At 44.4% G+C, this 11,196-nt stretch overlaps 1 protein-coding gene across 1 annotated transcript in view; it reads left to right on the forward strand.

The window, feature by feature from the left end:
• The window catches only part of OLFM4 (olfactomedin 4), a 22,109-nt gene extending 14,262 nt beyond the window's left edge, over positions 1-7,847 (forward strand). Inside the window, exon 5 of the mRNA XM_059377837.1 lies at positions 5,753-7,847. Within this exon, the coding sequence (XP_059233820.1) occupies positions 5,753-6,555 (803 nt within the window). The 3' untranslated portion in view covers positions 6,556-7,847. The remainder of the gene's footprint in view (positions 1-5,752) is intronic.
• Positions 7,848-11,196: the final 3,349 nt, after the last annotated feature.

Here is an 11,196-nt window from a genome sequence, read left to right on the forward strand (position 1 = left end):
CTTCCTTCCTTCCTTCCTTCCTTCCTTCCTTCCTTCCTTCCTTCCTTCCTTTTTCTCCACAGCAGATTTTCCTCATGGCATAGATGTTTCCAGCACAGTTTTCTCTGTATTCCTTAGAGTGAAGACATTTTAGAACGGAAAGGGACATTCAGAGCAACCTGGCTCAGGTCCCTCGTGTCTCCGGAAGAGGGGACTTAGGTGGTGAGGATGCTGCTTTGCCGAGGCCACACAGGTGGTTAGCGGCAGAACTGAGGCGGACATGTAGTGCCCCTTGCTCTGTCGCCATCAAAGGACCTAACGTGTCCAATGGCACTAACTCAAGGGTGGCAGTGGGAGACAAAGTACACTGTTTGGTATATCTAAGGAGGACAGCGAGTGAGTCTGTTAGATTATTTTTGTTAGATTTTTTTTTTTCTAGAACTTTCCCCTAGGTCCTCACACTTAGACTTTTGTGGGCCATCCCAGCCCAGCGGTGTTGTTTAAGCAAATTGGACCCAGATTTCTTCTCACTTTCCCACAACCTTGGTAGTACCTGGATCTCAGCCAAGCCACTTGGCCCTCCTCCAGCTTTGTTCATATCATATTTATGATGTTTATATTAAACTGACTTTTTGTCATGTTTTCAAATCAATTTCTTTTTACTTGCTCTCTTTCTGTTTAGATTGGTTGATAATGCAGAATTGGAAACTCCCTAGGCACCACAAAGTTGTGAGCCTGTGGAGACTTTAATTAAAGTTACTCACTATTATGGGACTTTAAAATCTGGCCTGTCTGCTTTTTTTCACTGCAGAGTTGCACAGAACAAAAGGCTGCGCGCAAATCGCAGCTATAAAGCAACTCCGAGTTCTCTGGGCCCCTCCCCTGCAGTCGCCGCGTGCTTCCCCCATGGTCAGCTCGACTTAGAACCAGCACATGGAGTTAGGGCTCGATAAAACATGCTTTCTATTCGGTTTATGCCGCAAATGCCATCCTTTTCTGCTTCATTTCATAGAACTTTCTAATCTAAAATAATTGGCCTTCTGCTCATTAGCTTTTTTTTCCCTGAAAACAACTGACTCTTTTTCTGATCTCCTCCTGACTCTAAATGATGGAAGATAGGCAAATGTACGCACTCCCTCTGGGGTGGACCGTCATCGTGCTTGGCAGTGACACCGCGTTCTGTGCTGACCCATAGAGGCGCTCCGTGAATGGTTGATGGAGGATATGGGGTGACCTGCTCAAATCCCAAGCCTTAGGAGAAGCAGAGTGTTGGGTTGTATATATCCAATAATTCAGAGTTAATTTGGTCTTAATTATTTTATGATTATGACCAGGTTAATTACCTAAAATGATCACAAGTGAATTGTATTCTCCTCTTCACTCAACACTCAGTTGTCCAGATTGGAGATTGCACTCACAGATTCCAGATTAAGTTTCCTCTGCATATAGTCTTTGGTGTAGTGAATTGTATTCTCCTCTTCACTCAACACTCAGTTGTCCAGATCGGAGATTGCACTCACAGATTCCAGATTAAGTTTCCTCTGCATATAGTCTTTGGTATAAAGAAAAATGCTACGAACCATAAGACTTTTTTTTTTTTTTTTGGTAGTAAAAATTTTAATCAGATAAACTAAAATTTCTTTATGGGTTGTAATTCTGGAGTTTGGCACCGAGCTGCTAACTTTTTTTTACCCAGCCTTCAAAATTGGGCAAGAAATTTGAATTCCCATTTGTTGATGCAAATTAAAAACTCTCTGCTACCTCACACACACAAATACAACCATGAAGCTTTAAAAAAAAGCCAAGTCAGGGAATGTGACAGTCTTACCTTGTGGCTTCCCAGGGTATTTTCAGAATACCATGGCCAGATCTAATGAATTACGTGAGGAGGAGATTACCAACCAAGGCTACCCTTGTGTGGAGGGTTCCTTGTATTATGTTCTGTGGAGTGGATACAAGGCTTTTTGAAAAACCAAGATATGTAGCAGAGTAGAAGTCTGGGGTTTTATAAATACAGTAAGCTGGGTTTGGGAGATTTGACCAGTCTTTCCTTCCCTTATTTCACAATCCTAATTTGGTGCCCCTGCATGGCTGGTCCTGTTTGGGGAACCAGGGTTATCAGGATGGCTCCAGAAACCTCCAGAAACCAGTCTGTAGAAAGGGAGACAGGCAGGTGAACCTTCAGTTCCAGTGTCGTGTGATTATAATGCTGATGGTTACCAGTTATTGACTTACCGTACACGAGTTCTCACTCTTCTTATCAGTTACAGAGGAGGTATTAGGGTTTGTTTGTTTCTTTTTAACACAAGGAAGCTAATGCTCAGAAGGTTATATATAACCAGTAAGTACTGGAGTCGGGATTTGACTTGGAATCTATCTGCCAATATTTCACTCTACCAGGCTGCCTTCCATAGATGGTCTGATAGCGAGGTGCACCTGTGATTCCCAGAGTAACAGGAAAGTTCTGACAACTCACCAACCTGATTAACACCAGGTTATCTTGGCTTCCTTGCTTGTGGGGTAGCTGAAAGGGTGTTTTTACTCTTGTTTCTGTGGCATGTTCTTTTCTACCAGAAAATGCAGAATAATTCATTGGTCTCTTACATTCTTGGTTTATGGGTGGGCATGGGTGGTTGTCCCAGGGTCAGGGGAAACTTGTGATGGTTGAGGAAGGGAATGAAGTACCCCTAAGGCCTTAAAATGAAGTGGGGGGGAGGGTAAGAGTTAGGGAGGGTTGGGAAAAGCTTGGCATAGATGGGGTGAAGACAGTGGAGGCTCCTGCTGGGCTGGATGAGCAGTGGGCATCCCGCTGGCTGTCAGTTTCAGTAGTGTTTCCAGGATGGCTTGCTGCCAGGAGTCGAGGAAGCCCACCATGGCCTTTTCTCTGGTCTGTCACTGCTGTGGTCACATCTGTAGCATTGGCAGCGCTGCTCAGTTCTCCTCTCTTTTTCCACTTCCTTTGACCATAGCCAGAGCCCTAAAAATGGTCCAGAAGACATCGAGAAGAGGGGTATGACAAAGGACAGGAGAGTGTTTAGGAATGGTTGGAGGGGCACCTGGGTGGCACAGTGGGTTAAAGCCTCTTCCTTCGGCTCTGGTAATGGTCTCAGGGTCCTGGGATCAAGCCCTGCATCGGGCTTTCTGCTCAGCGGGAATCCTGCTTCTGTCTCTCTCTGCCAGCCTTTCTGCCTGCTTGTGATCTCTGTCTGTCAGATAAATAAATAAAATCTTAAAAAAAAAAAAAAAGAATGTTTAGGAATGGTTGGAAAGTAAGAAACAGAGATTGTGGTTTTAAGAGTTTTGGGATTTATACCAGGTACAATTTTTGATTTCCTGGTCGGTGTGGAAGATGATGAACCATTATTATTATTATTATTAATGGCAGTAGAAGTAGTCATTTTTTAAAAGATTTACTCATTTATTTGACAGACCGAGATCACAAGTAGGCAGAGAGGCAGGCAGAGACAGAGGAGGAAGCAGGCTCCCTGCTGAGCTGAGAGCCCGATTCATGGCTCGATCCCAGGACCCTGGGATCATGACCTGAGCCGAAGGCAGAGGCTTTAACCCACTGAGCCACCCAGGTGCCCCAGAAGTAGTCATTTTTAAAAGAAGTTTATTTTGGTTCCTTTATATCTAAGGATTTCCACATCCAAGGCAGAACAGTTTATGATCTTTAACCCCTTGCTAATGCTTGGATATGTTTATGTATGGTAACTTTCCCTTAAGTATTTTGTTGCTATTGTTTTGGGATACTTTCTTTCCAGGAAAGCAAGATTCAATTAAGCAAACAATTCCTAAGTCTTCCAACCTGCAAGAAAAAACATGATTTTCTTTCATTTCCTCAGAGTGAAATGTAGTTAAATAAATAAGTTCTTGGGAAGACATTTTAACTAGAAAATTCAGTTTGTAGCATATGGAAACTCAAACAGTTTTTGTTATCATTAAACTGAACACACCGCTAACTTTATTTTAATAATTCATGCATTGTTTCATAAACAAAAGCAAACAAGCATTCATCTGAGAGATCACTTTTAGGAGAAGAAATAATAATTTATAATTTTATTTATTATTTCTTTGGTAGAGAGCAATCTCTTGGCTGAACACACGTTGCTTTTTTATTTATGAAATGGTGCATGCATTATTAAAATAAACCTGCGACTGTGTTCTGCTTAATGATATGCAAAATTTTTTGAGGTTGGGTACAGAATGGTTTCATTTCTCTACCTGTTGTATGGTTGGCTGGCTTTCCCACCAACTGCGGATTTATGAGAGCATTTAAGGAGCATATATGTAATTCTGGGACCAAAAAGCCCCAGCAGATTGGAAAAGTAAAAGCAGGGTTTCTAGTAATGGTTTCACCTCTGAGCAGACCTTGAGTAAGGAGGGGAGAAGGGGGGGACATTTAGCAAGGAGAGAAATGGGTCTTTCCATATCGGTCAGAGGCACAGACTTACAGGCAAAGCTTTGCTCCCCCTTCATCAGCCCTTCTCCCCGCCCCCCTGTGATAAATCAGGTAATTCTTTGGAGCTCTGCTTTTGGTTCCAGCTCCCACCATGTGCTCTCCACGGCTCCCTGATTCCCTCCCAGCATTCAAAGCCAGATCGAGTGATTCAGGCTCTGTTCCTCCTTCCCTCACCTGCTCTGCTCCAGGCAGTCGGATGAGGGAAAATGACCTCGAATGTACTTGAAGTTGAATTTTCTTTGTCATCCCAGAAACAATGTTACCTGTTCGTAAAGGGTATTTATTAAGATCCCAGAAACTGCGTGTTCAACTCTGGATAGTTATTATAAAAATCCTGGAGGGATTTTATTTTGTTTTTGTAGCTCAGAAACAGTTTGGCTTGGTAGGCATCACAGAGTGCAGTGTGAAAGCCCAGTTGCCCAGCCCGGGTCGCTCGCTGGTGTTATAGGGAAGGCAGATTTAGGGCCCCAGTGAGTCCGGTCCCACGGCGGTGTCCGACGGAGAAAGGTGAAGTCCTTGCCTGGCATTCTGTGGCCCAGTAGGATATGTGGTATGAACAGCAAACCTGCCTTACCACTCAGCAAGATGTTGCCACTATGTAGTGGGTTCTGCCTTGGGCACAGAGCAGGCGATATTGCCCCAAAATTACTTCCACGGCTTCTCAAGGCTGAAATCCCGCCATGACAGGACGATCGTTTTTGTGTCTTTAGAGCCCAAACTTCCTCTTCTGAGATTGGCTTGGGGGAACACTGGCATCCCCTGTAGTTATGTACTCCCTGGGGTTCCAGGGAGGGGCAGAAAGGTGAAGGGCATGGGCACTTGCCCAAGACAGTCTCCTCCTTTATCACAATTGTCCTTGATCCTGGGGGCATAGAAGGCTTTATGGGAAAAAAAGGTAGGGTCTGGGATGACCTTGCTTTCTTGATTGCTCTGTAAGAAAGATGTAATTTAAAAAAAAAAATTGCAAAATGCTTTCTGATAGAAGACAATCTACTAAATCCATCAAGTCCTCCTTTCGTCTTTCTGGGCCCTCAAACCTTTTTAGTACAGCTCTTGGCCGCTTCAGCATCCCCATTTCCAAACTGAAAGCCCGCTCATGGGAACAGAAGGCGGTTTTCTCCAGAGCCCACAGCGGGTTTGTGTTGAGACCGACACCGAGAGGGTTTTGGCTCTTCTCCCTCAGAACCACTGTCATCACTCAACCTTGACAAGAAGAATCTTTATGGATTCCTTTTGTTCTTAGGGTATGAAACCATTTGTGTCTTATTCGTTTTTCTCTAAGAATGCCCTTTCCTGTTCTTGTTTGTACAGGGAGCTGTGGGCACGGCGGTGTGGCGAATATCAGCAAGCCAAGTGTTGTTCAGCTCAACTGGAGAGGGTTTTCCTATAAGTATGGTGCCTGGGGTCGGGATTACTCTCCCCAGCATCCAGAAGGGGGGCTGTACTGGGTGGCCCCTTTGAATACAGATGGGAGACTTCTGGAGTATTACAGACTCCACAATACACTGGATGATTTGCTCTTGTACACAAATGCCCGAGATCAGCGGCTCGTCTATGGCCAAGGTGCTGGTATCGTGGTTTATAACAACTACATGTACGTCAACTGGTACAACACCAGAAACATTGCCAAAATTAACCTGAATAACAACAGGGCTGAAGTGACTCAGACTCTCCCCGATGCTGCCTATAATAACCGCTTTTCGTATGCTAATGTTGATTGGCAAGATATTGACTTGGCTGTGGATGAGAATGGCTTGTGGGTGATTTATTCAACTGAAGCCAGCACCGGTAACATGGTGATTAGTCAGCTCAACGACACCACACTCGTGGTGCTGAACACTTGGTACACCAGGCAGTATAAGCCATCTGTCTCCAATGCCTTCATGGTATGTGGGGTTCTGTATGCCACCCGCACTCTGAACACCAGAGAAGAAGAGATTTTCTACTACTATGACACAAACACAGGCAAAGAGGGCAGGCTAGGTATTACCTTGCGTAAGGTGCAGGAAAGAATCCAGAGCATTAACTATCACCCTTTTGAGCAGAAACTTTTTGTCTATAATGATGGTTACCTTCTGAATTATGATCTGATCTTTAACCGGGAACCCAAGTAAATGGGTGAGGTTGAGAGAGGCAGAGAATGTTCTTTAAAAAAAAAAAAAAATGGTCTTTTTCACTTATTTAGCTATCTGCAGGGGGATTTGGAAGTGTGTTTGCTTAGTAGTGATATTTGGGAGAATAGTTCTATCACGCTGGAGTCTTGGGATATTTGCCCTGGTCTGATGAGCTCTTTTGAAAGCTGTCTGCCTCCAGAGGTACATTTCCCTACTGGAAAGAAGTTCATTCCAGGGTGGTTGCGAGTGGGGAGGTATAGGGGTAGTGTGGGTCCCAGGAAGGTGTCAGTAGTCCAGGCAGCATCTGGAAAGGAAGGAACTCGAAGAGAACTCTGCCTGGCTTTTGGGGATTCTTTGTCCCAACATGTCTCAATGATCAGTTCTGCCCCATGTAGCCAGGCTAATTCATCCGTACTTGGAAGAAACCTGGGCTCACTTAGGCAGATGGATACCTGGAGCTCCTTGAGGGATCGAATCTCCATCTTTGTTTTTCTTCCTAACACCTGGAACGACGTTTTATATAGAGCAGATTATAAAACAACGTTTTATATAGAGCATGCTTATATTATATCTGTAAAACACTTAGAGTTTTCTAAAGAAAGGCTCTTTTATGCATTAGGTTGAACACTGTAAATCAGTCCCAGCTGGACCTACAGATGAGGCTCTAGATTTTTCTCTGCTCCCTCTGTCCACCTAGGTCAGAGTCAGGAGAGCCTTCCTACCTCATAACTTCATTCCAAAGGCAGCTCAGAAGATTAGAACCAAACTTCCCAGTTGATTCCCACCACCCCCATCCCCCACTCTCCCCATTCCCTACTTCCTGCTTTTTATGAAAATTAACCATTTTTTTATGGCATGGATATAAGAAAAACAAAATCATGGTTTTTTGTCTCTTCATGAAGTTTCATTTCCATGACTCTAAGACTGTAGGAAGATCACATGGCAGATGAAATAATAGCATATGTGGTTATATCCGAAAGCCCTTGGAGCATATGTGACACTTGTATTAAGTCATATCAATTGTTCCATGCAATTTTTGTCTTTGTTTAAGCCTGGAAGCTGTGAGAAAATGAAGTTTTCTGAGGAAGAAATATTAAAAAAGAACAAACACTGATAGTATCTAGCAAACCAGTGCAGTTTGAGAACCTTCCAGGTGTCTGTGCTTCTGTGCATTTGGGTGGGTTTATCATCCAGTCTTGGTCGCTTTCCTTCGATGTTCACGAGTCCAGTCTATCCTTCAATGCTGTAATCATCCCCTTTTGATAAACGATTAAAGTGTATTTTGGTAAAAATGTTGTCTTTTGTGTTGTTTTAAACTCTTCTGTTTTTATTATGATAAAACCCCTACTAGGGTAGTCTCTACCTTGCTGTGAGATGCAGTGTGGCTGCCTAGAGACAGCAATGCCCAGGAGATCACACACCTTACAGCAAAGAGCATCAGGAGCTTTTAAAGGAGTCCAGAGGCAGGGCTGGCTCTTTAGTTTTCATTTTCCTTTAAAATCTGTTCTTTCTGGCAGCTATTTTTTGTATGAGACTGCACTCTTTTCTTTTGGGATATGACCTTATGTACTTATTAATTTGCATGACTGATCTGATTATTTCCAATGTTAGACTGTATTTGTGTGGCTTATGTTCCTTTTCCAACTGAGCTATTAACATGGGTCAGAAGCCTCCAGATCTTCCCCAAACAGAAGGTCTTGGACAGAAAGCAAAGGGACTAACGGGGCTGTACTAGAGAGATAGATACCTTTACCAAAGAGAATGCATAGGGGGACAGGTGACCTAGAGCTGGAACGATAGACAGACGAGGCTAGTGTAGTTAGTCTTACAGTAACGCTCATTGCTAATGCATGCCACACTTCTTGAGGTAGGCGGGAGCTGCGTATTTAGTATTTTCAGCGGTATTATTATGTATTTTCCAGGCTGACCATAGAGACAGGTATGGCCTTCAAAATGCAACGAGATACGAAGATAAAGACGGGTATGTCATGTGAGATACAAGTTAAAACAGTGATGTTATATTAATCTGGCTCTGGGCAGTTTTCCAGATGAACATTTCTATCACATACACAGTCTGACCTCTGAAGATGTGGGAAAGAAGGCAGGAAGCCAAGGTAACCCTAACAATCAGAGTCATTCCAGTGGCTACAGAAGCACTTGCCTGAAATTTCCCTTCAGAACCTCCTTCCCATTGGACACAGCCCTGTCAGCCTGCCATGGCTGCCTATGGGATGTCTCCTGACTGGGAAGGTCGAACAACTAGCTGAGGGGTTCAGCTTCCGGGGTTTACTGCAATGCAGTTACACAATGAAAATGTTAGCTCAGGATTCGTCAGCTAGTGCCCTTGGTGTGGGGGGAATTGTGTGTATATATTTTAATCAGCTTTACTGAGATGCAATTTATGTGAGGTAAAATCTGCCAATTTTAAGTGTCTGCTTAAATGACGTTTGGCAGACACATACAGTTGTATAAAGGCTACCACGATTAGAATATAAGACATTTCCAGCATCCTCCCAAAGTGCTCTTGTGCCCTTCTGTAGTCATTTCTACCCTCATTTCCCAGACCCTGCGAACCACTGATCCGTTTTCTCCCTCCATGGGATCATACAATAGGCAGCCCTTTTGAGTCTGGCTTCTTCAGGTTTCCTCCTGAAAAAGAGAACTCGTGGACTCAAATTACCCCAGTGGGTAACTGAGCGTTAACGGGTCCTCTCAGGGTTCCCTCCATTTTTATTATTTTGGGGGAGGTGGAGAGGGAGAGATGTAGAGAGTGGAGGTGACCTCCCGCATTGCAAGGATTCTCTCATGACCTGGAATTGCCGTGGTGGAGGCCTAGCTCTGGGTGTCAGTCAAGCCTACAGACCTGGCAGTGCTGGTCAAACCTGAAACTTCCCTTGGCCCAGCCTTATTCAAGGTCCGTTCTCTAGTCTCTCTCCCCGAGCCGCAAGATCTCTACCCAGATCAGTCCTGATACCGATTAAAGATGCACAGGGTTAAGAGCACAGGATTCAGGGGTCAAGCAAAACAGGTTTTGGCTCATGGTTCTGCTGCTGACAAGTGCTATGGCTTTGGGCAGTTTCCTTAATTTTTCTGAGACTCAATGTCATTCTCTGTATAATGGAATAAAACCACCTACCTCCGGGTCCTTTTGGGTGAATTAAATGATATTAAATATAGAAAGTGTTTAGTACAGTTTTTGGCACATGCTCTGCCCTCAACAAAGAGCTATTATCCTGGTTTCTCATTTTGAGTCTTAGGTTCAGAGTGGTCATTGGGTTGACAAGATACAAAGCTAATTGGGGTCAGAGTTTACATCTTCTCCTCTATGTGGACTTGTTGTGAGTAGCAACTCTTTAAGTGGGTGCCATTTCTGTCACAAAAGAGTTCCAAAGGCAGGAGCACCCCCTCTTTGTCCTCAACTCCATGACGGGCCTTCCGAGCCGATGTTTATTGTGTTGTGACACCAAAACACAGACATGAACAGCAGAGACTAAGGCTCCTTTCCTTGTCTGTTGAGCCGCTGCAGACCTAAATGAAGACTGGCTTCCATCAAGGCTGGGACCAAAATAGGTGCAGAGATTCTCCTGGCTTTGCTGTACTCAACAAGAACATCAATCTTCTCAGAGCAGGGACGGGTGTTTATTTTGTATTCTATTTTTAGTACAGTGTATTTCTCCCAGGGTTTGTTTACATTGCCAGCCTGAAGAATGTGTTCTCCCTCTCTTCCCGCTTCGTGCACCACTGAAAGGGAAATGGCAGGGGATGGAGCAATGGTGGCCATGTAGCTGCCTTTAGGATGACGTAGGGAGGTTCTGGGCCTGAGTCCCCAGTCATCTCAAACAGATGTCACACCATGGGGAATGATTAGCCTCCCCTGCTCCAGAATGTTCTGAAACAACAAAAGGGTGAATTGTGACACATCAGAAAATAAAAAAGGCAGGCCCATTTCTAAGGCACGACTCCCAGCCAGTGGAACAGACCAGCTGGCCCGGCTCATCGATGAGAGATGCTATTTGAGTTGTCATTTCCGTTGCCAGGCCTCACATCTGTAGCTTGGGATGCGCCCACTTGTCTCTGGGATCTGCATCTGCTCCTGGAGCTCATTCAAAGGGAATGGCTCTTGGAATCAAGGTCCATTGTGGAGAAAGATGGCCTTTCCTCTATCCAGTGAAGAGATTTCTCCTTGGGTGCCGCCTCTGGACATCTTGGAACCTGGAAGGTTGGTTTCTCAGGCCCCCACCCCCTATGGATTCTGAAAGAAAAACCTATGGTGTGTTTGGGGGCTTCTCCATGGTTTTCCTGGAGCTCAGTGTGTGTGGCAGGTGCAGGACGATAAGGATCGAATGATGGGCCTGGGTTGATAAGACATCAGAGGAATTTCATTCCTAAAGCTCTACCCAAGAACTTTAAAATGACTCCAAATCTCTCTTTTTTAGGTAGGTTCTGCCAGCTCACGTGTTATTTTTGGTTGTGGTCTATAATGTGTTTATGTATTATCAATGATTTACTCTTTTATGTTGGGAGCTCTTATCTGTCAGTTCAGTGCAGAAACAGAAACAACTTCTTTTAACTGGGGGGCTGCTAACTGCCCTATTAGATAAACCTCACAGCCCCGGTGACTTATCTTCAGTGACCACTGCT

This window comes from Mustela nigripes, chromosome 15 (assembly GCF_022355385.1).
Source record: "Mustela nigripes isolate SB6536 chromosome 15, MUSNIG.SB6536, whole genome shotgun sequence".
Lineage (NCBI taxonomy): Eukaryota > Metazoa > Chordata > Mammalia > Carnivora > Mustelidae > Mustela > Mustela nigripes.